Genomic DNA, 26,008 nt, shown 5'->3' with positions numbered 1-26,008 from the left:
GGACTATTAAAAGTAATTTTTCGATTATAAAAGTCGTCTTCCTATATTCCAGAGTTTTCTAGTGCTCACTGCATCTAAGAAATCCGTTTGAAGGCACGACATACAAATATCATGTGTCAAGCTATTTGTTTTACAATAGTTTGCTAGCTTGTAAAAGCATGGAGATTGTTATACCCAAAATAAGCGTTATTGAAAAGCTATTTAATTATATCTTCCAAAAATAAAACTAAACATGCTAGATCAAAATTTCAAAGTTTCTTAAAAGATTAGCGCGAAGATCCCCTATTCAGATTTATTGCAACACTATAAAATGTACAATTTTTGCACCGACCACCATTGTTGGCATAATCTCTATTTTTTTACTATTTAATTGAAGCAGACTGAAGCATTGTTGTGCTGCGAACAGAAAGCGAAGTATAATTTTAAAACTTTAAATTTGTATGAACGCTTTTTTATGGAATTATAATTATGAAGCAGATAGCTGTCGTTTTTAACAAATTCATGTAAAAGAAAGATATGACCAAAAATCACCGATGACATCCATTTTTTTGCTGTCGGGTTAAAGTGGTTTAAATTTTATGTTTATCTTTCAAATTCTAAAAATTTATATATGGAAATCATTATCCATGCCAAATTAAATAACTGAAATAATTTTGGATTCTGAAAATTCACTTCTTAGTCTTTGTTGCAAATATCCGCAAGTCCGAGTTTTTAGAAACCACAATTGTAAATGATAAATTTTCAGATAGAAAACAATGCTCAGACAAACGTTACAATTTGGTACCATTGTGAATTGTGCATTCGGGTCCCTCCCTTAAACTTTTGGTAAATGTGAATATTTTCTTTTGTAAACAAACTTTTTCTTTAACTTCTGGTTTTTGAACAATAGAATTAAACTGAGATTAATTATTCTCGAAGTTTGAAGAAATTCTGAAACAATATTTCACTAAAATGTCAACTAAATAATTGAAGTTTGTTGAATGGTTTAGACCGAGAAATATTTACCCAGGAACCTACAATGTTTAAAAAAATTATAAGTACTCAACGTATCACCAGTCAGATGACCCTTTTTCTTTTATTTTTTTTGTTGTTGTTGGTATATGCATTTAAATGAAAAAGTAATAAATAAAAACTCCGCAAATTCAAATATTGTTAAATTATAGAAAAAAACGCGATTTGATTTAATTAAAGAAACAAACTCATCCCAACCGGTTAGGTCAGGGTAAATGAAAGACACACAAAGTGTAATTACACTATAGTACACTTTTTGCGGACTTTAGTCTTTGAGTGTCTCTGTTCTGATTATTTCTTGGTTCCTCTGAGGTTTATTGTTCCTGCTCTGGATATTTCTTGGTTGCTTTGATGTTGAGTTTTCCTGTTCTAAATATTTCTTGGTTGCTATGATGTTGAGTTTTCCTGTTCTAAATATTTCTTGGTTGCTATGAGGTTCAGTGTTCCTTGTTCTGGTCATTTCTTGGTTGCTTTGATGTTGTGTTTTCCTGTTCTGGATATTTCTTGGTTGCTTTGAGGTTAAGTGTTTCTGTCTTGAGTATTTCTTGTTTAATCTGAGGTTGAATGTTCCTGTTCTGGATATTTCTTGGTGCTATGAGGTTGAGTGTTCCTGTTCTAGATACTTATTGGTTGCTATGACGTAGAATGTTCCTGTTTTGTATATTTCTTGGTTGCTATGAGGTTGAGTGTTCTTGTTTTGAATATTTCTTGGTTGTGTGCTCCTGTTCTAGATACTTCTTGGTTGCTCTGAGGTTGAGTGTTCCTTTTCTGGATATTTCATGGTTTTTATGAGGTTTAGTGTTCCTGTTCTGGATATTTCTTAGTTGCTCTGATGTTGAGTGTTAGCTACGAGGTTGAGTGTTCCTGTTTTAAATATATCTTGTTAGCTACGAGGTTGAGTGTTCCTGTTTTAAATATATCTTGTTAGCTACGAGGTTGAGTGTTCCTGTTTTAAATTTATCTTGTTAGCTACGAGGTTGAGTGTTCCTGTTTTAAATATATCTTGTTAGCTACGAGGTTGAGTGTTCCTGTTTTAAATATATCTTGTTAGCTACGAGGTTGAGTGTTCCTGTTTTGAATATTTCTACGTTTCTACGCATGAGGTTGAGTATACCTGTTTTGAATATTTCTTTGTTACTCTGAGGTTGAGGGTTCCTCGTTTTGAATATTTCTTTGTTACTCTGAGGTTGAGGGTTCCTGTTTTGAATATTTCTTGGTTACTCTGAGGTTGAATGGAACTGAGAGGATGATTTCAAGGATTAATGAACAAATTGAGAAATGCAAAACAAGATTTGGATTTATTTTACACATCCAGAGTTGAGAATCTATAAGTTATAAAGAGGAAGTTGAACTAGCTCCGACTATTTCAACCGCTAGTTAAACAGATTCTCGCTTTTCATAAATGTCAAATTGGGCTTTGGGGGAAATGATTACACTCTCTCTCACATATATCCAGAGAGCTAGGAAAGTTATACATTCTTTTTGTGCACCAGGTCTAGTCCTTTGGTTTTACATTTAAACTCAATTATATCTTTTTGTGTGTTTCGATCATCTAGTATTATTCTGTCCTAGACATGTACATCATACATGTCTAGCTTGTTTCTAACTTTACTTACAGGAATCAGGACAGGAATCAGGATAGGAATCAGGACAGGAATCAGGACAGGCATCAGGACAGGAATCAGGACAGGAATCAGGATAGGAATCAGAACAGGAATCAGGACAAAAATCAGGACGGGAATCAGGACAGGAATCAGGACAAGAATCAGGACAGGAATCAGGACAGGAATCAGGACAAGAATCAGGATAGGAATCAGGACATGAATCAGGACAGGAATCAGGACAGGAATCAGGACAAGAATCAGGACAGGAATAAGGACAGGAATCAGGACAGGAAATAGGACAGGAATCAGGACAGGAATCAGGATAGGAATCAGGACAGGTTTCAGGACAGGAATCAGGATAGGAATCAGGACAGGAATCAGGACAGGCATCAGGACAGGAATCAGGACAGGAATCAGGATAGGAATCAGAACAGGAATCAGGACAAGAATCAGGACAGGAATCAGGACAGGAATCAGGACAATAATCAGGACAGGAATCAGGACAAGAGTCAGGATTGGAATCAGGACAGGAATCAGGGCAGAAATTAGGACAGGAATCAGGACAGGAATCAGGACAGGAATCAGGACAGGAATCAGGACAGTAATCAGGACAGGAATCAGGACAGGAATCAGGACAGGAATCAGGATAGGAATCAGGACAGGAATCAGGAGAGGAATCAGGAGAGGAATCAGGACAAGAATCAGGACAGGAATCAGGACAGGAATTAGGAAAGGAATCAGGACAAGAATCAGGATAGGAGTCAGGACAGGAATCAGGACAGGAATCAGGACAGGAATCAGGACAGGAATTAGTACAGGAATCAGGACAAGAATCAGGACAGGAATCACGACAGAAATCAGGACAGGAATCAGGACAGAAATCAGGACAGGAATCAGGACAGGAATCAGGACAGGAATCAAGACAGAAATCAGGACAGGAATCAGGACAGGAATCAGGACAGGAATCAAGACAGGAATCTGGACAGGAATCAAGACAGGAATCAAGACAGGAATCAGGACAGGAATCAGGACAGAAATCAGGACAGGGCCCAGGACTGGAATCAGGACAGGAACCAGGATAGGAATCAGGACAGGAATCAGAACTGGCATCAGGACAGGAATCAGGATAGGAATAAGGACAGGAATCAGGACAGGAATCAGGACAGGAATCAGGACAGGAATCAGGACAGCAATCAGGAAAGGGACCAGGACTGGAATCAGGACAGGAACCATGATAGGAATCAGGACAGGGACCAGGACTGGAATCAGGACAGAAACCAGGATAGGAATAAGGACAGGAATCAGGAAAGGAATCAGGACAGGGACCAGGACAGGCAGCAAGACATAAAGCAGGACAGGAATTAGGATAAGGGCAATTAAAGTTTACTTTGGTATTCAATGATGCAAAGAATAAATAGATTGGAAGTAAAGAATGTAGGACACGGAAAGGAAATTGATTCCGCTCTTTTAGCTTTTCTCATCTTGGTTTGTATTATACACCAAGTATCTATATTTCTATTGTATACATATTCATATTGGTTTGTATTATGAACCAAGTATCTATATTTCTATTATATCTTGGTTTGTATTATACACCAAGTATCTATATTTATATTACTAGCCTTAGAGGGCGCTTTGCGCCCATCTTCCAAATTAATTGTGAACATGTTCTCTTTGTGTACATCGTAAAACAAAACAAAAATAATTCGCGGATTTTCACAAAAAAATTCGTGGATTTTCAAAATTTTAAAAAATTTAATGACGATCAAATTTTGATTGAGACAAATATTTAAAATTTCAATCATTCATAAACCTTCCCTGGGGTCCCTAGATGTCTCACAAAAAATATGGGCCCGATCGGTTCAGCCGTTTTGACGTTTATTGGATACAAACAGACAAACAAACAGAGAAACAGACAGACAGACAAGCCAAATTTATATAAAGATATACATATTAATCATGGTTTGTATTATACACCAAGTATCTATATTTCTATTATATATCTATTCATCTTGGTTTGTATTATACACCAAGTATCTATATTTCTATTATATATATATTCATCTTGGTTTGTATTATACACCAAGTATCTATATTTCTATTATATATCTATTCATCTTGGTTTGTATTATACACCAAGTATCTATATTTCTATTATATATCTATGGTTTGTATTATACACCAAGTATCTATATTTCTATTATATATCTATTCATCTTGGTTTGTATTATACACCAAGTATCTATATTTCTATTATATACATATTAATCTTGGTTTGTATTATACACCAATGTTGACTTTAAAAGTCAATATGATAAAATCTAAATGGATATTTCTAACATTTATTTAATAAAAACGAAAGTTTTGAAATAGTTTCCCAAGTGGGGTTAAAATTGGTTGGTTTAGAAATTAACAAAGGAATAAATGATGAATATTTTGGGGGACTTCATGGGAGTGATGTAGAGCTTCATGTTGGTGGAGTAGATCTACAGGAACTGAAACACCAGGGCTTATCCAACCTAGTAGGCAGAGATCGCGGTTTTATCATGGTCCTTTTGAGCGATTATGTTGTCTCTGGAAAGCATGATAAACTGAAACCCTTCGGGTAAGCACGTCTGCTGCTAGCTGAGTATCTGCGCCATCATCATAAAGGAGTCAAGAGGCTCCCTGTGTCGGAGCTGTTACCAGCTCAACTATCTAAACTTGACTGACTGGGATGTGAGGGCTGAGGCGGGAGCTGGGATGAGCGGGGTTTGACATGTGGCCACTACATGGAGGAAATGGATAAACACGTCTTGTGAAAAGGCTATGGCATTTGAGTCGGTAAAATCGTCTTGCTTATATTTCGAATTTATGTTAACAACCAAGTATCTATATTTCTATTATATTTTTCTTCCTTTTATCGGTTTACACATTAGAGATTCAGAACATTTTTGTTCTTATCAATAGCTCTTCAATAAGAGGAGTACTGATGGAAAAAAAACAATTAAGATTACAATCTTTTGTACAATATAATTTAAATTGAAGCGGTCTGCTTTTGCTTTTTTGTTCGATCTTAACTCATGAACCTTTTGACCGGTTTGCCTCAAATTGTGAAAGGGGAATTCAGTCTAACAACAATATTGTTCTGAGCTTAGTTTTAAAATTCTAAATCAATTTGGTTGATTTTTATAAAGAGAAAGCTTAGGGTTTTAAACTTTTTAGGCAAATCTAAGTTCCCAAGCAAAGTTTTTATGTATATAGTAGTAATATCTGTTTGTTAGTATGACCGAAAATAACTCATGAACTCCTTGACAGATCTGCCCCATATTTCAATGGGGAACTCAGTCGAACCAAGGGAATGTTCTTAGCTTGGTTTAAAAGTTTCAAAATTGTACTACGATGTTCCATGGGGCAAAAACTAAAGATGACTGACAACAAAAAGCAGCTGATTCTGTGAAGAGTTTACCAAATAATTTGCAATTTCTTGCCCTAATTTATAGCACATTATATCCTCTAACTGTATATTGTATAATGGTAATATATATATATATATTCTGAAAATACCAATTATTTAGCCTTGTATCAGACAATTGTTTCCATCGTCTTCTAGAATACCTATTTTATATATAATCCATCTTTATCCATATAATCTATATATATCCTTATAATATATATTTTTTATTCCTACTTGAAAAAATGCTTTTACTCTCTTTTATAAATATCCTCTACTTCCTTCAAATATCCTCTACTCTCTTTCAATATTATTCTACTCCCTTCAACTATCATTTACTTCCTTCAAATATCCTTTACTCCCTTCAACTATCCTTTACTTCCTTCAAATATCCTTTACTCCTTTCAAATATTATTCTACTCCCTTCAACTATCCTTTACTTCCTTCAAATATCCTTTACTCCCTTCAACTATCCTTTACTTCCTTCAAATATTCTTTACTCCTTTCAAATATTATTCTACTCCCTTCAACTATCCTTTACTTCCTTCAAATATCCTTTACTCCCTTCAGCTATCCTTTACTTCCTTCAAATATCCTGTACTCCTTTTTAATATTATTCTACTCCCTTCAACTATCCTTTACTTCCTTCAACTATCAGTTAGTTCCTTCAACTATCCTTTACTCCCTTTAAATATCCTTTACTCCCTTTAAATATCCTTTACTCCATTTAAATATCCTCTACTTCCTTCAAATATCCTTTACTTCCTTCAACTATCGTTTACTCCCTTCAAATATTATTCTACTCCCTTCAAATATCCTTTACTTCCTTCAATTCAATTATCCTTTACTCCCTCCAAATTTCCTTTTCTCCCTTCAAATATCCTTTTCTCCCTTCAAATATTATTCTACTCCCTTCAAATATCCTTTAATCCCTTCAAATATTATTCTACGGCCTCCAAATTTCCTTTTCTCCCTTCAAATATCCTTTTCTCACTTCAAATATTATTCTACTCCCTTCAAATATCCTTTACTCCCTTCAAATATTTTTCTACAGCCTCCAAATTTCCTTTTCTCCCTTCAAATATCCTTTACTCCCTTAAAATATCCTGTACCCCCATTCAAATATTCTTCTCTCCATTTAAATATCCTACTCCCTTAAAATATATCCTTTTCTATCTTCAAATACCCTCCACCCCCTTCATAAAACTCTTTTTTTCTACTTTCAAATATCCTTTACTCCCCTCAAACATATCCTGTATTCCCTTCGAATATCCTTTACTCACATACTTCTTTTTCTACCTTCACATATCCTTTACTCCCTTCGAATATCCTTAAATCCCTTCAAATATCCTTTACTTCCTTCAAATATCCTTTACTCCCTTCAAATATCCTTTAGTTTCTTCAAATATCCTTTACTCTCTTCAAATAGTCTTTACTCCCGTCAAATATCCTTTACTCCCTTCAAATATCCTTTACTCCCTTCAAATATCATTTACTCCCTTCAAATATCCTTTACTCCCTTCAAATATCCTTTACCCCCTTCAAATATCCTTTACTCCCTTCAAATATTCTTTACTCCCTTCAAATAACATTTACTTTCTGCAAATAACCTTTACTCCCTTCATAATATCTTTTTCTACCTTCAAATATCCTTTACTCCCTTCAAATATCCCTTACTTCCTTCAAATAACCTTTATTTCCTTCAAATATCCTTTACTCTAACCATTTACCCAATTTTAGAAAGAAAGAACAACTCTCAAGGGGAGAGATGTTCCCCAATTAGCATAGTAAGGAAAGGTTAGAGAGTAACAGCAAAGGGATTATGAATATTAGGAATACTGAATGTAAAGATGGATTGTGACCATCAAAGATTTTAGAAAGAAAAAAGGGATAATAAACAACAAAAATATCAAAAGCAAAAATGAGATTATGTATGTAATAAATATCATAGCAAATCCCATATTTATAAACCTGAACAGACCTAGACAAATTACGTTGTAAATTGTAACCTAACTGCGCTTGTAAATAATTACTTAAAACTTATATTGCGATTAATCTAACTACGATTGTAGATAATGACGTATACCTTGTAATTACATTCATTAACTTAACCTGAATCATAGAATTCAAAATATAATTCAGTTGGAATAATATTCCGCTTTGATTACAGTGTTAGAGTAATTGTTCCTTGTTTAGCGAACTAAAGGCCTGAATCCAGAATCATTTTCTTGAAAGATAGATATAGATTGGGAATTACAGTGAATGGTATCTCGTAAGACCTGAGAATACAGACTGAGTCGTACCCGGATTGATATTGACTTTGGTATTTGTGATGAACCTTGAGTTCTAGATTGAGTTGTATCTTGTAAACAGATACCTGAGAATACAGACTGAGTTGTATCCGGATTGATATTGACTTTGGGCTTTGTAATGAACCTTGAGTTCTAGATTGAGGTGTATCTTGTAAACAAATACCTGAGAATTCAAACTGAGTTGTATCCGGATCGATATTGACTATGGTATTATTGAGGAACCTTGAATTCTAGATTGAGTTGTATCTTGTAAACAGATACCTGAGAATACAGACTGAGTTGTATCCGGATCGATATTGACTATGGTATTATTGAGGAACCTTGAATTCTAGATTGAGTGATACCTGAGAATACAGACTGAGTTGTATCCGGATTGATATTGACTATGGTATTATTGAGGAACCTTGAATTCTAGATTGAGTTGTATCTTGTAAGTCAGATACTTGAGAATACAGTAAGATTGATTAATACTGATCAAGGTATTATTGGAGAACCTGGAGTTCGAGATTAAGGTGTACCTGGATTGGTATTGATCTAAAATTATTTATTGAAGCAGGGTATTTACTACATGTCCATTGTATATCAATGATTTTATAGATAAAAAGGAGGGATTATAAACATCAACAATTTTAGAAAGCAAAAAAGTGATTTAAATTATCAATGTTTTTAGAAACTAAAAAAATGATTATAAAAATCAAAGATATTAAAAAGAAAAAAGGGATTTTGAAAATCAAAGATATTGAAATGTAAAAAATTGAACATAAATGAAACTAGAAAGTGTTAAATGGATTATAAATACAACAATAATTTTTAAGTAAACAGATAGTATGAATATTAATAATATTAGAAAGTGATAAAAGGATTTTAAACTTTTATGATACTAGAGAGTAGAAAGGGATTATGAAAATAAACTTTTTTTGTCAAAAAAACCTGTTTCCTGGGTATTAAAACAAGCCAAAGAATTAAGTACAATGTTAATGTTATGTTGTAAACTCCTTGTTCTACTTTTATCTTTATGAAATAAAATAAATTAACTAATTAATGAACCTTGTCTGGATCCAACTCTAACTTTCCACTAATTCTTTAATGAAACTTGCCAAACCTTCTACCCGGACCATCCAAACTGTTTGCATATGAGTACAATCAGAAGCACTATACTGAGATGAATACAATGTTTTGTCAAACATATTTTCCATCTTATTCAATAAATAATATACCTCTCTGCACATACAACTAAATAGAATAGGATAAACATATTACATAATACTAGACTTTTAGGACGCTTCGTGCCACCTTTATAGTAGAACAATTTAACTATTACTTTTCAAGTTGCCATGTTTTTATCCTTATCCTCACCTTTAATATTTCAAACTTAAACTATCTGATCTAACATATCAGAATCCAAATAGATTATCAAGTACAATATGTGGAAACAGAGAAATAGACCAATTATACACGACGTCACAAGTGTCAAATATAACAAGGAAAACGAAATTTCCTCACATTAGTTGACAGGTTTTCCAAGATTAAATAAAAAAGTGTAAAAACAGAAACTAAAGAACACATAAAATATCACTTATGTTACTGTAAATAGGCATTTTTTTCTAAAAAATAACACTATTAAAAATGATTTTGTCGGACACAAAAACTAAGTTGCTCACTTATGACGTAAGAATACAGCTGTACTGAGAGTGTACAAACTCACGTTGCCATGCATTGTACTAGAATACAGCTGTACTGAGAGTGTACAAACTCACGTTGCCATGCATTGTACTAGAATACAGCTGTACTGAGAGTGTACAAACTCACGTTGCCATGCATTGTACTAGAATACAGCTGTACTGAGAGTGTACAAACTCACGTTGCCATGGATTGTACTATAATACAGCTGTACTGAAAGTGTACAAACTCACGTTGCCATGCATTGTACTATACTCTATTTGCCAGAATCCATAATTTGAGTTTGATTTAGAAAATTAGAGTTTACGGCAAAAACTCGGTTATAAGGTTGATCTCATTCAAGCGGTTTTCTTTATGTAGAATAACGATAAGGCGTGGAAAGATCCCCCCAAATGGATCCCTCCTGCCACAATATCGTTCAGAAACCAAGGTTTTTTTTGATCGTTTATTCTGTCGAAATTTACGCAGGAAGTTTAAAAAAATACTTATTTTAAAAGAATGTAAATTTCCCTCTAGTCATTTATACATAACTGCTTTCAGAGAAAATAAAATGGGACTGCGCCGTGAAAGGTTTCAATTTAAGTAAAATTGGCAATGATTGGCGGCAAAATTATAAAATTGGCAATGATTGGCGGCAAAATTATAAAATTGGAAGAAACTCATTCATTCTGAACATCTTCTTTATCGGAGAATAAAGTTTTGGAAAAGGAAGCTTTGTAAATTCAGATTCATTCATAACTTACTGAAAAGGACAAGGACTTAGGTCTTTGGACCCAAGCTAAGGTTAGAATGCAAGGATAGTTATTTCAGAGGTGTACGCATCTTTTGTACTGCAGTGTACTGTCTCCGGGCGGTAATGTAAACAGAAGACGAATGTCACAGCCTGACATGGGATTCATCTTTCACATAAAAAACAATGAAATATTCTGGTCATAGGAAACTATTATGTGAATTGTCAAAATTATCAAAATTCAATGCTTTTAACCTCCTCGGATAGTAAACAAACACCAATTCATCTATTCTTGTTTACAAATTCCGTCCATACGCAGAGTACTGCAATTAACTTTCCTTGCATTATAACCTTGTTTGGACCGAACTCTATCTCTAGTTTTTAGGGAAGACTCAGCATTGATTTATTTGGTGTACTGTCCCGAACTGTCCCGAACTATCCCGTACTGTCCCGTATTGCCTTACATAGTCAGTATGTGTACTGCATGTACAGCTTGCTCCAGCTGCTTAAAATTCGGCCCGATAGTTGAAAGGAACTGGAGTTTAAAGTAAAGCAACTTCAGTTTTACGAAATAGCGTCGAAAGTAAGGATAGAAGAAAGAGACAAAGAAGGGTAAAAAAGACGAGAATAAGGGGTTAACAGAAGACCGAAGGTGATTGCTGAGATAAAAAGTAGGACGGTAGGAGGGAATAGAAGGAAGAAAAGGAGAGGGGTAGAAAGTAGAGAAGAAATGATAGAAAGAAGAAAAGGAGAGAAGATAGAATAGAATGAGCGTAGAAAGAAGAGAATGAGAGTAGAAAGAAGAAAAGGAGAGTGGAAAGAAGAGAAGGAGGGATGGAAAGAAGAGAAGGAGGGATGGAAAGAAGAGAAGGAGGGATGGAAAGAAGAGAAGGATGGATGGAAAGAAGAGAAGGAGAGTGGAAAAAAAGAAGGAGGGATGGAAAGAAGAGATGGAGAGTATGGAAAAGAGAGAATGAGAGTAGAAATAAGAAAAGGAGAGTGGAAAGAAGAGAACGAGAGTAGAAAGAAGAGAAGGAGGGATGGAAAGAAGAGAAGGAGAGTAGAAATTAGAGAAGGAGAGTGGAAAGAAGAGAAGGAGAGTGGAAAAAAAGAAGGAGGGATGGAAAGAAGAGAAGGAGGGTATATAAAGAATAGAAGGAGAGTAAAAATAAGAGAAGGAGGGATGGAAATAAGAGAAGAGTCATGGAAAGAAGAGAAGAGAAGGAGGGGTAGAAAGAAAAGAAGAAAATCGTAGAAAGATGAGAAGGATGGAAATAGATCAGAGAAGGATTAAGTAAAGAGGAGAGGAAGAGAAGGAGAATAATAAAGCATTAAATAGAGAAAGAGAATGGTTTTATAATAGAAGAACTAGAAGTTTGAATCTGTGTGAAAATGGTTGAACTCTGTTGGAGAAAAGAAAAGATTGAGGACAAGATTAAAATAAGATTAGAGAATATGTTTCATCANGGGGATGCCCTCAAACAGAGGGGGAGAGAAAGATTATAGATTAGACACAACTCAACCAAACCTTGCAAATTCAAACTCTTGATCTATTTTCTCTAAAGGATTTGAGTCTTTTTGCCACGAACTCGAATTTTCTAATTCTTATGGCTTTGAACCCTGATGGTGGAAACCTTTGATATTTCAAACTTAGATTGATTGATCTAACAGAATGCATAGTTTGAAATCTAAGGTCTATGACATTTGGTCATAGACGTACAACGGGGGGAAAAGTCAACATTTAAAACTAGAAGAGATAAAATCACTTCAAGGCATTTAACTACATCTAGGCTTATCCGGGGAAACTAGTTTAAAATTACAGGGGAGGAAAGTTCCAACCTGTGATTTGGCCCTGAACTGACATTGAGTGTCAAATCTGGGCCAAATGTGCAAAGTTATCATTTTCAATTGTTTAGTACTAAATTTCTACAAATAAATAGATTTCAATTATTTATTGATTATTGATTATATTTTAGAACAAGTCACATTTTTGAAGCAAATGCAAAGTTTGGCGCAAATTACGCTTTGGAACATTTCACGTTTTTAAGACATTTAACAGATTTTAATGATATGTTCAAGCATTTACTCAATTTAGTTTAAAAAAAGTTTTCCGTGTACAGTAAAATTTATATAACTAAGCTTTTAGGACGCTTCGCGCCCATCTTCTATTTCAACTTTTAACTGTGGCTTTATCTGCGAGTATCTTCTCTTTGTACAGTATAAAACAAAAACAAAAAAAGTTTGCGGATTTCATAATATTCTTTTGCGAATTTTCAAAATTTTAAACAAATAAAAAACTTTTAAACACAAATTTTTTAAATTTTGATCATTCATAAACTTTCCCTGGGGTCACGTGAGGTCCCACTCAAAATTTGGAACCGATCGGTTCAGCCGTTTTGACGTTTATTGGATACAAACAAACAGAATTCATAGTAATCTCAGGTCTACAATATTAGGCCTTGAAATTTGTGTTGCTCCCTGTATTTTCTCACTATTTGACTGATATGTACAAGTTTATTCATGGTTACAAGAACATAGAACATATAGTTTAAAATATTAAAGGTTTACACCATCAGGAGTCATATTTGTAGGGATTAGACAGTTTGAGATTGTGGCTAAGACAAGGAAATCACAACAAATACTAAATATATGAGTAAAAACAATGATTGTCCCTATCCCTCCAAATTAAAACAAAGATTGTCCCTATCTCTCCAAATTAAAACAAAGATTGTCCCTATCCCTCCAAGTTAAAACAAAGATTGTCCCTATCCCTCCAAATTAAAACAAAGATTGTCCCTATCCCTCCAAATTAAAACAAAGATTGTCCCTATCCCTCCAAATTAAAACAAAGATTGTCCCTATCCCTCCAGATTAAAACGATAAAATGATTATTTGTTCCATACAAGAAATGCTTCCTCTGCGTTTATTTTATGTAGAAACACAAAATCCAGATAATTTATTTCCAAAATAACATCTGAGCAGACAAACCTTTTAGGGACAAAGCCATTGTAGGATGATATATTTACATACATATATAAATATATACATATACATATACATCATATACATATAAATATATATATGCATAAACTTATTCATATACATATACATACACACATATACATACATATATATATACATATACACATAGACATACATATATACACATACAAATACATACACATACATATCCATACACATACATATACATACACTAACATATACATATATACATATACATATAAATATAAAATATAAATATACATATGCAAATACATGTATCTACATACATACATTTTTAATATTTTAGACAAATGTGTTTCCAATAAGCGATTTTTGCTTATTATTTGTTTAATTTTCAAGTCGGGTCAACCTTTCTGGTCCCAGTTTGTACTGTATCACCTGGGTAAAAGAAGCAGGCACTCAATAGGACTAGCTGGTGCAACAAGGTTGACGCGGTCAGACTTTAGGTTGAATTTACTTTTCATGATGGGTGAGAGGTGCATGTGTATGACATTACGACCGCATATAGCTTCTATTACAAGAAAATCAAATTTATCCTGTTAAATATTAGAAATTTAAAGCATATTTTTTCTTCTCAATAGTTTGAATAAAATAGCATAATAGAAAAATTTAACAATTTTTTAAAAATAAAATTTTAATCTTACTTTTAAGTTATTTTATTCTGCAAATGTCATGACTTTGTTGAACATTAAATGAATTTGTTCATTACAAAAATAAAAGTCTCGAATGGATAACATGAAATAATGAAAATGTTGAAACTCTTACAATAAAAGGGGATACGAAGACTACGAAGCTCCTTGAAGTGGTTTCAGACGGAATAAGCTTTCTTACAGGATATATTTGGTCTTCCTGTAAATGTTTCTCTTTACACAACATTGGTTTAAACCTTTCTACATTAAAGCATATTTATATAGACAGGTCAGGAAAGTAAGAAGATGAAGAAAAAAAAATCTAGCTGTAATATCTACATATAAACATTTGTGGAATTAAATGTAAAACAAAAAGGATGGAAGAAAAAGGAAATACTGCTAGATATGTCACTCAATATTTGTTGGTCAATAGTGACAAGTAATATACAAATTACTTTTTACATACTCAGAATACTTTTTCTCAGCGAGATCGACAAATAAAAACAGAGAGATAGAAACAGAGAGATAGAAACAGAGAGATAGAAACAGAAAGATAGAAACAGAGATATAGAAACAGAGAGATAGAAACAGAGAAATAGAAACAGAGAGATAGAAACAGAGAGACAGAAACAGAGAGATAGAAACATAGAGATAGAAACAGAGAGATAGAAACAGAGAGATAGAAACAGAGAGATAGAAACAGAGAGATAGAAACAGAGAGGTAGAAACAGAGAGATAGAAACAGAGAGATAGAAACAGAGAGAAATAGAAACAGAGAGATAGAAACAGAAATAGAAAAAAATAAAGATACAGGATGGTTTAAACAAAAAGTGTACTGCAGTTTCTGGGAAGAGTTTGTTTACATTCGTTCCAGAAACTGCAGTACACTTTATTTTGCTTCCAAAGATATAAGGGTTGCTGAGAAACATATATATATGTAGAGAAACATTGATCCAGATTGTGCACGCCTTAACACAAAAATATATTAGTATTTTCCCAATTACTTCTTTCCAACTGAAGTTAGAAAGTAGCTTGTTGTAGTTCTAAGAAGTATATCTAGGGCTGAAAAAAAGTACAAATGAGTCAGAATGTAAAACCAAATGCGAAGGCACTGTAAAACTTTAAAGTTGGCAGAAAGAATGTGTAAAATGATACACAATTTTCTTAGCTGCCTGGAACTTTATGATAGATAGATAGACAGATACAGGACTAGAGAACTGAAGAGAAGTAAAAGAAATGTTGGATTGTGGTTTAGTAGCACGCTCTACCAACGGCAGATTCCAATATTTTCCCGAATTATTGAAAATTGGCGCCATTTGTTCATATCGACACCCCCCCCCCCCTACTCCTTCCTCCCCACCAACCCGTTCATGTTGAAACAATTCACATTTTATTCTAAAACCTTAGATTCTAAGATTGGTTCTTAATGGAAATTATTAGTTTTTACTTTTCTGACTTTTCTGACTTTTCTGAATTGAGTCTTATCACAAACTCTGGTTTTCAACTCCCTATATTTTTGCAACCTGATGGTGTAAACCTTTCATGCTTTAAACTTTAAACATTTGATTCAAAAGAATTCATACTTTGATGCAAATTTCTAAAAATATACTTATTTATTTTCCGGGATTCACAGAAAAAAACATTTTATTCAAATTATTAAACATAAAATATTCATAAACATAAAATATTCAGAATTTAGAGATCCTAAAACTAGCGTACACTGTACACTTCAGATAACTGCATGCACTACGTAGTACGTACAAGTCACTATTAAGTCTATCCGGTTCATTTCAAGAACCAGGGCCGACATCTAACAAGGGCTCTATCATCTTCCCCCCACCCTTTCTGGAATAACAAGAAAGTTAGGCGCACAGTTAAAACTTCCAAGAAGAGCCGCTAGATGGCTCTGTTCGAGGGGGGAAAGCATCCCTTCCAAATATTCTCAACGCTTCATTTCCCAGCTTCGGCTTTAATAAGCAATTTCTCCACTTTGCTGACCCAAAAATAGAAATTCCTCATTATCCTTCATTGAATCCCATTGATTTTACGACAATCTAACATCTATAACCTCCTTTCATCTAACCAGCTAAGTGCAAAACTTAATAAAATTATAAAACTCGCTACGAGACCCGGTTTCCTGAAACCCGGGTTTGGCAGAGTTCGGGTTTCATGTTCTTAAAACGTATTTTGAAACTCTAGGAAACTGGGTTAAAATATGCTGTCGTTGGAGTCTCCAGCTGTGGTGTTTTATGAATAAAGCTGCTACGCACTTGAAAGTGATCAAATTGGTATCCGTTTTTTGGCGTAATAGTCGGCCCATCCAAGGAAAGATTTAAATTTACACTCTTATAATGTCCAGAAAGGTGGAGCTACTGATTTGTTTTAAATATCTGTAGTTGTGTGATGTCATCAGATACATTTGTGAATTTGCTGAGACTTTCTTTTAGTTTAAAGAATATTTTTGGTACTTTTTTGAAAAAACTATTTTAATGTATTAGGTAGATTAATGTTAATTTTTCTTCAGCAGTCTATTGATATTATTATTCTTACTCGGGCTATATAATTTATAACTAGATTTTATGAAAACAATTTCTGTTATATGGGACTAGGGGGGGGGATGCAAATTCGTCATTGCACCCCTCTTTTAGAAGAAAGGGGGGTGAACCTGCACCCTTGCACCCCCCCCCCTGGTTACGGGCCTGCTAGTAGATAAACTTAAATAAATTACTGTATTCACTTTTAACAGAAAAATGTCTTTAAGTTCGATTGACTGTACTCTATTCAATATCGAGTCTATAGAGAGAGAGATCTTGACTGATCAAGTATTTGGAACATATATGAAGCCATTAAAGCATAAATACGAAGAAATGGTGCTTCATATGTTCCACAATCACTACGAAACTCACTTTCCCAGCCGTAACCCTACTCCTATACAAGGGTTTCATTTTGAGGTATTGCCCCGTAACATTCTGAGTTTCCGGAGTTTCCCGAAACCCTTACGAAACTCAAACCCAGACTTAAGAGAGCTAACCCGGTTTCGTGGCCAGGTTTGGTTTGGGATACCCGGTAAATTTCTTTTAAGTTTTGCCCTCTAGAGCGAGCTGTACAGCGCACATTTATTGTTGTACATTTTTCCTTTAAACTGGAAATACATTTTAAAAGTACATTCGTAAAAAAACAGTCACAAATCCCAGAGTTTGTTTAAATAAAAGAGGGGTCCACTTCATACTTCTCCTATAATATTCCGTCCCTCTGTAGGTCCTATTGACAATTCTACCAAATCTTACGTAGATATATACCGCTTTTTAGACAAGATCAAAGAGGTTTCCTTCTGCAGGGATCAATATGATCAAGATGAGAAATTATCTTTTAATGTTATTATTACTTCCAGGAGTAATAGGAAATACAAATACAAACCCTTCAGTTTCAGTGAGTTTACAGTCCTATATTAGAAGTATGAAGAAATTGAGTGGGAGAAAGGAGGATTGCAGTGAAGGGCCCCCTAGACAGTTTTATTGTTTTTACAACTCTTGGTAGTTTCAATTTTGAGGAAACGGGATACATGGGTAATGGAGCAGCTAATAGAGGAAATAGAGATACAAATATACAAACATAGAGATACAGATATATACACACATAGAGATACAAATATACAAACATAGAGATACAGTTATACAAGCATATATATATTGGATATACACACATAGAGATACAGATGTAAACACATAGAGATACAAATATACAAACATAGAGATACAGTTATACAACTATAAAGATACAGATATACAAACACCCCTACAGATATACACCCATAGAGATACAGTTATACACACATAGAGATACAGATATTAAAACATAGAGATATATTCATTTAAAGAAGATACAGGATACAGATATATAAACATAGAAAGGAAAGAGGATAGAGAAATATAAACATAGATTTAATAAGTATACAGGATAAAATAATACAAACGTAGAGATGAGAAGATACAGGATACACATATGCAAATAGAGTAGAAAAGATACATGATACAGATATATAAACATAGATAAAGAGAAGTTACAGGATCGATACAAATATGTAATAGATATAAAAGTAACACTATATCTGTAAACCTGAACATGCTTATATATATTATGTTGTAGATGGTCTGTAATCCAACTATACAATCATTATTAATTAACTACGTTTTAGGTAACTACGTAAAGCTTATAATCACAATTTAATCTTAACTAGCTGGAAAGGCATTAACCCTATCTCTGCTGGGGTACTTGAAAACCAGGATACGCTGGGGGGGGGTCAATTTGCCCCCCCCCCCATCTAAATCCCATGTTTGATGTCCAAATATGACCAATGATACATTATTGGAAAGCTCTTGTGCTCTACTTTTAGAATCTGCAAAAAAATTAGCAAATTGGCAAAAACTGAATTTTTTATCGCAAAATCCAGTTATATAGTAAAAATGTTTGCAAAAAATTTTTTTTCCAAAAAATGAAACATTATACATTTTTGAAAAGCCCTTGACCATGCCATTTCAAATATGCAAATATTTTTGCAAAATTTTAAATAACCTGATTTTTAATCAAGAAAAACTAAAAATGTGCAAATTTACTTTGACAGGTCGTTTGCAAAAAATTTGCAATTTTTTTTTCGCAAAAATTGTGCAATTCGTTTCCTTATGTCAAAGGCTTTCCAAAAAGCTAAATTTTATCAAAATCTGACAAGTGGAAGTGGGTCAAAACAAAGATTTAGTTTGTTACAGGAAAAAGCAGTCATTCAGGCAGTGTGCCTGAGGACTCAGGCAGCTAGTATTAAAGCCCGGTTTTAGGCCTAAAGGGAGGGCTTTGGGTATGTAGAAAAAGTCATAAAATTTCAACAGCCCCAGACCAATACTTTTTGAGTTATGTAAAAAAAGCTACAGGGGGGGGTCAAATTGACCCCCCCCCCCCAGCGGGAATAGGGTTAAGAACATATTTTTCAGATTGTTGATGAAAATATCTGTGTCCATATTTCTATCTTTGTATCTCTGACATGATTCTTACAATTGATTCAATCAGCCCAACTGTGAAATATTTGACATTTTTATTAGTTTCAACTCGAAAGAGGGCCAACCATTTTCTTTTACTAGACGCTCACAGCCCATTCACACTTTCAAACAAGGCGATAGATAGATATATAAATAGATAGATAGATAGATAGATAGATAGACAGATAGATAGACAGATTGTTTGAAGTTTAGTAAGAAGTCAATAACTTTCAAACAAGGAGATAGATAGATATATAGATAGATAGATAAATAAATATATATATCTATAAATAGATGAATAGATTGATAGATTAATAGTTTTTCAAAAGAGAGTTTGAAGTTTAGTAAGAAGTCAATAACTTTCTTATTAAAAATATCAACAATAAAGTAAAACTAAAAAATTTTTATTAGATTTTTTAAAAGAGTTTAAATTTTTATTTATTTTTTTAAAAAATCCTTTAAAAGAACCAGAAGATAAAAATAACATGTTTTACTTTTATACTTTATTAAACTGTTTTATTTCAAATGTAGAATTCATTCTATATACATGGTTTTATTTTAAACGTCGACTTCGTACCCGGCTTTTAGTGAGTAATAAAATCATTCAGTTTGTTTTGTATTAAGCTTCAGCTAGAAATTGAATGCATGGTCCGGTATATCATTATTTTTAAACCGGTTTAAATTATATAGGGTCTAACAAAATACGTGATTTATTCCTCAATCTTTTTTGAATCTTTAAAGTAAACCTTTGAACTTTGTACAGAATTTGTTAAATAATTTGATACGCACGTCACCCAGTTTGTAAGAATACGATTGATAATTAAACCCCGGTTTTTCCAAAACTCAGACAAAATCTACTTGTCTGCCTAGTTTAGCTTGAAGCTTGGTTTAGATAACATGAATATACAAGCACTATACCGTCTCATAATAATATTATGTTTTCTGATAACACAATCTTTACAGGTTTAAGTATTCATAATGTTTAAAGGGAGTGTTCGCGAAAAATGAAAGGGGGTATAGNTAAAGGAACTGTTCTAAACAGGTTTAATATTCAGCTTAAAGGAACTGTTCTAAACAGGTTTAATATTCAGCTTAAAGGAACTGTTCTAAACAGGTTTAATATTCAGCTTAAAGGAACTGTTCTAAACAGGTTTAATATTCAGCTTAAAGGAACTGTTCTAAACAGGTTTAATATTCAGCTTAAAGGAACTGTTCTAAACAGGTTTAATATTCAGCTTAAAGGAACTGTTCTAAACAGGTTTAATATTCAGCTTAAAGGAACTGTTCTAAACAGGTTTAATATTCAGCTTAAAGGAACTGTTCTAAACAGGTTTAATATTCAGCTTAAAGGAACTGTTCTAAACAGGTTTAATATTCAGCTTAAAGGAACTGTTCTAAACAGGTTTAATATTCAGCTTAAAGGAACTGTTCTAAACAGGTTTAATATTCAGCTTAAAGGAACTGTTCTAAACAGGTTTAATATTCAGCTTAAAGGAACTGTTCTAAACAGGTTTAATATTCAGCTTAAAGGAACTGTTCTAAACAGGTTTAATATTCAGCTTAAAGGAACTGTTTTAAACAGGTTTAATATTCAGCTTAAAGGAACTGTTATGAACAGGTCTAATATTCAGCTTAAAGGAACTGTAAACATAATTTCAAGTGACTCTCCAGTCTTCATCTTTAGAGAAGCTATTCAATTCATAACAGCCTCTGAAATACTTTTTTGATCTAGAATGAAAAGAAATCTATTATATTTCCGTTAAAATTGTTTTTTTGCAATTGTGTTTCTCAATTAATTGACTTGCTAATTCATGTTTTGGAAAAAGTTAAAGGAAATTGTCAAAATATAACACTTTTCGAGTCAGATAAATTACATTATCTTCTACATTTTTATCAGATTTAAGGGTACCGTTGTAAATCAAACAATACCATCTTTGCAGCGATGGGTCACTTGAAATTACGCTTGCAGTCCCATATTGTTGAATTTCTTTTTACTCACAAAATATATCTCTTTTGTTTTATTTTTGAAAGGTGATTTAAAGAGAATCCGCCCCTGCTTATTACCGATATGAAGGAGGGGTCATTTATGGAATTGTTTAGAGTGTAGACATAATTTCATGTGATAGTCCATTTGTAGACTAGTGTGCCCGATTCACAACGGTACCCTTTAAACCTTTTTCTGATCATTAACTACGTAGTAATTGGTTGAACACAATTTTTAGACATAAGCACAAGGATTTCTCTACCGTCGATGATCAAAAAAGGTTTAAAAGTAACAGTTGGTAATCGGACATGTCCCTCTATGAATCATGGGTCATTTGACTTCAACGCTGACTGAACAGCACTGCTTGTAAGCCCTGACCTTGGAAGCACTAAATATGGTTGGTTTAACTTTCATATAAAGTTCCAGGAAGAGCCGTGGTCCTTGAAATTAAAATTCCAGCACATTTAAAGTAACTTACAGGCAGCTAGAGCAAGTTGTAACGTTTAATTTTCGACCGCAAAAACATCAAATGATCTACAAAGATTGAAGTGTATGAAGCTTTAAAACCATCCATGATTTGTAAGCAATGAAAAAGGTTTTACAGGCTCCTCCCGCTTCTCCTGAGCAAGCATCAGCGGTCATCACACAGCTGGACTCTGACTGTAGATCAGGTATAGGTTTAAACATAGCGGTCATCACACAGCTGGACTCTAACTGTGGATTAGGTATAGGGTTAACATAGCGGTCATCACACAGGTGGACTCTAACTGTGGATTTGGTATAGAGTTAAACATAGCGGTCATCACACAGGTGGACTCTAACTGTGGATTAGGTATAGAGTTAAACATAGCGGTCATCACACAGCTGGACTCTAACTGTAGATTAGGTATAGGGTTAAACATAGCGGTCATCACACAGCTGGACTCTAACTGTAGATTAGGTATAGGGTTTAACATAGCGGTCATCACACAGCTGGACTCTAACTGTAGATTAGGTATAGGGTTAAACATAGCGGTCATCACACAGGTGGACTCTAACTGTGGATTTGGTATAGGGTTAAACATAGCGGTCATCACACAGCTGGACTCTAACTGTGGATTAGGGTTAATCACAAAAGATGAGACTTCAGAGACAGCTGTACGGAATTCTTCTTTAAAGACTACGAAGATCGAAAATTCTGTCAAAAGTTGCATCAAAAGGTGCACAAAGAAAATAAGAAATTCAAGATAATGATGAAAACGATGATTTTAGCATTGATTTATTGGAAAATTTCTATTGAGAAATATGTTCCTAACCATCTAATTAGATTACTGTAAAATTTTTACCTTATTTTTCGTTTTTTAATAATTAACAAAAACTATTCTGAAAACGTATCTACCCCCAAAGTAGGAGTTTTGAACGTCGAATTTGCGCTCAAACTCAGGATTTACAGATCTTTAAAAAGTTCAATATGTCTCAAATGAATCCTAAAGAAGCTTTACACAACACTGCATACTCAGTTCAACTACCTTACATAGCCGGTCTGTCCCTTTAAATCTTTTATGTTTTGAACAATAACTTCTCTTATTAAAGAGCTGAATTTACCTTCTCATTCTGTCTAGTCCACCTCTCACAAGGAAATAATTTTGCAACTCCTAGCCTAAATAAATTGGAAGAAAAATATGTGTATTTCAGTGCGTTTTTTCACATATTTTAAAAGACCATTTGTTTTAAGTGATTGAACCTAAATTCGCCCGGGCTACGAGTGTGAATAACCAGCTGGACTTTTACTGTAGACCAGGTAAAGGGTTTCCATTCTTGCGTAATAATAGCGCAAAACTTGATCTGTAGCTGGATAACATATCTGTAAAAATTCTAAATTATTGCATACCACAACAAAAAATTGCATTCGGAGAACCATTTATATTTTAAGTGTCTCTATTGTTATGAAGCTAAAAATCACTACATGTGTAGCTATAGTTGTGCGTTTCCTCAAATGCAAAAGAAATTGAGTTTTTGCCATACACTCTGATTTTCTAATCCCTATATCTTTTCAACCCAATGTCGTAGACCTTAGATCTGTCAATTTGTGAATTCTGTTATATTAAACAAGCTAAGTTTGAAATACAGTTACCATTAAAAAGTGGTATGAAATAAAGGAAATCTAAAGCCTGAAAACTGATGTGAGTAAATCTCCAGTGTATAGGAAAATGTATTGACAAGTAAAAAAGGAACAATTAAAATGATAATGATGAATCATGGAAAGCCGGAGCTCTCTGTCAGACCCTCTGTCTTTCATTCCCTCCGTACGAGGAGTTAATCTTTCCTCTTCCGATCCTTGGTGATCACTAACTTTCATTTCGGTTTTAGCCCAGGCTGATCCTATTTCTGCCTACCTCATTTCAAGCCGTGTTTCTTGCCTATTGGCTTGAATTTAAATAAAATTCCCGGTCCAATGGTGTCTTTGATTCTCAACGCGTTTAAACATGCGTTCAATTCATGTTTTCTGGGTTGGCATTTTCTAACGGCTAAATATCCCTACACGATAAAGATGAGATGACTTGTTATCCGTCCCACTGCTATCGTTGACTACAGTTTATTTACAAGTAAGCCTCTCTCCATGCTTACAATACCAATGGTTTGCACTATCAGAATTTACCGTTTGAATTCGGAAATGACACTCACTCTGTAAATGGATGTCACTTAAAATTACTTCTGCAGTCCCATAAGTGACGATTAAGATATATTTTTTTATTGATTTCCAATGGATACTCAGAGGGAATAGGGAGTGCAGGAACTGAATAAATTCAGTTTGCTGCTTAATTTTTTTAAGCAACATACAGTAAGCCATAGAACTCTGGAATATGAAGACGACTGTTAGACTCAAGTTATGCCAAAGAACATTAGACACAGCAATTGTGTAATGTAAACAGACTCATTTAATTAAATAAGTGATTTAATTACTATTTGATTTGTGACAGCATCACATACGCTTAATTATTGTTTTAATGTCGTTTTTCTATTCCACAGTCTATAAATCCTTTGTTTATTTGTCTGTACATTAATTATTTAGGTTGTATTTATATGAATGGATACTGCATCAAGAAAAAATATAGACTGAGAAGGTTAGAAATTTCAGAAAATGTTTTTTTGAATCAAACATTTTTTTTACAATAAAAGTTTTTAATTTATTTATTTTAGAAGAGTCGTAGAGAAAACTAGAGAAGGAGATACTTTCTTTCTTCAAATCTACAATATACTCTGCTAATCTACAGTAGAGAGATGTACCCTTTCTTCAATTATACAATATACTCTGCTAATCTACAGTAGAGAGATGTATCCTTTCTTCAATTCTACAATTTACTCTGCTAATCTAATAAGTAATAAATGAAACTTTTTTATCGTAAATAAATAAATATATTTATTTCTATTAAAATTGATTAATGATAAATGATAGAAAAGAAAAGATTGATATTAAATGTATCAAATTATCAAATTATCAAATTATCAAATTATCAAATTATCAAATTACTAAATTATCAAAATATCATTGTTTAAAGGTTTCTTTATTATTCAATTATATGAATGTCATCATGAAACAAATGTTTTGGAAAAGTCTTTTTTCGTAAATACAATAATTACAGAATTTTTCTCACAAAAAATATTTCTTGAAAATATATTGGATAAAATACTCTGAAATTTATTTTATTAATTTGCAAATTTTTCCTGTAAAGCTTTAGTTAATTCTACCAAAGACTAGATTCCTTTATCCAGATTATTAGATGACTTAGCACTCTGTTGTTACTAAGATAAATGTGAACAGGGTACTGTTGTTAATCTGACAACACAATAACAATGGAGGAAATTATTTATTTTACATAAAAAAATTCTATTCAAGATTATTACTGGATCTTATCTTTCAATAGTGTTCCATTTGCAGAAAATATATAAAAGATCTATTTAACCAAATTTACACGGGCCAAAGTTTTAATCAAAAAAATCTCTTTTATCGTGATCACAAAATATTAAAAATACGTTTTTTGGCATTGATTGCCAGAAAACTGTGAAATTAAAGTTTTTTTTTTATTACAGTATTAAACTAGCTTTGCCTAAAAACTAAGTTAATGGAAGACGACCAATTAAAGACAATCCACCTAACAGAAAATAAATAGATCATTCCCGTGGTTCTATATCCGAGCTCCATAAAAACAGGGGGTACAGGAGATACAGGGGGTACAGGAGATACAGGGGGCACAGAAGATAAAGAGTATGAAGGAGATACAGGGTATACAGGAGATACAGGGTATACAGGAGATACAGGGGATACACGAGTTACAGGGGATATAGGAGATACAGGGAATACAGGAGATACAGAGGATACAGGAGATACAGGTAATACATGACTTACAAGGGGTACAGGAGATACAGAGGATACAGGAGTTACAAGGGGTACAGGAGTTACAAGGGGTACAGGAGATACAGAGGATACAGGAGATTCAGGTAATACAGGAGTTACAGGGGGTACAGGAGATACAGAGGATACAGGAGATACAGGTAATACAGCAGTTACAGGGGATACAGAGGATACAGGAGAT

General features: G+C 33.6%; 2 protein-coding genes across 2 annotated transcripts; one reads left to right on the top strand and one right to left on the bottom strand.

Annotated features, from left to right (window-relative positions):
* Positions 1-2,579: 2,579 nt before the first annotated feature.
* LOC111699504 (calphotin-like) lies at positions 2,580-3,956 on the bottom strand (the record flags this gene model as incomplete). Its single annotated transcript, XM_023470192.1, has 1 exon — positions 2,580-3,956. A coding segment is annotated over one exon (1,377 nt), but the record flags the coding sequence as incomplete, so codon positions are not given.
* Positions 3,957-11,707: 7,751 nt separating this feature from the next.
* Positions 11,708-24,841, top strand: LOC111699503 (uncharacterized). The gene is made up of 6 exons (XM_023470191.1): positions 11,708-11,910; positions 20,477-20,492; positions 22,039-22,105; positions 23,149-23,214; positions 24,487-24,538; positions 24,615-24,841. Exons 1-6 carry the CDS (start codon positions 11,708-11,710, stop codon positions 24,679-24,681), a joined length of 471 nt encoding a protein of 156 aa, XP_023325959.1. The 3' UTR covers positions 24,682-24,841.
* The last annotated feature ends 1,167 nt before the right edge of the window (positions 24,842-26,008 follow it).

This window comes from Eurytemora carolleeae, unplaced genomic scaffold (genome assembly GCF_000591075.1).
Source record: "Eurytemora carolleeae unplaced genomic scaffold, Eaff_2.0 scaffold365, whole genome shotgun sequence".
In the NCBI taxonomy this organism is placed as follows: domain Eukaryota; kingdom Metazoa; phylum Arthropoda; class Copepoda; order Calanoida; family Temoridae; genus Eurytemora; species Eurytemora carolleeae.
Note: the sequence above shows the minus strand (reverse complement) of the source record. Positions and strands in the feature narration are given on the sequence as shown.

Bases quoted from the DNA above. Each gene is read 5' to 3' on its own strand.
- LOC111699503 (XM_023470191.1), top strand. From the start codon at position 11,708: ATGGAAAGAAGAGATGGAGAGTATGGAAAAGAGAGAATGAGAGTAGAA. The intron at 22,106-23,148 runs GTATAGGTTTAA...ATTTGTTTTAAG, and splicing joins GGACTCTGACTGTAGATCAG to TGATTGAACCTAAATTCGCC. The intron at 23,215-24,486 runs GTAAAGGGTTTC...TTAATTATTTAG, and splicing joins GGACTTTTACTGTAGACCAG to GTTGTATTTATATGAATGGA.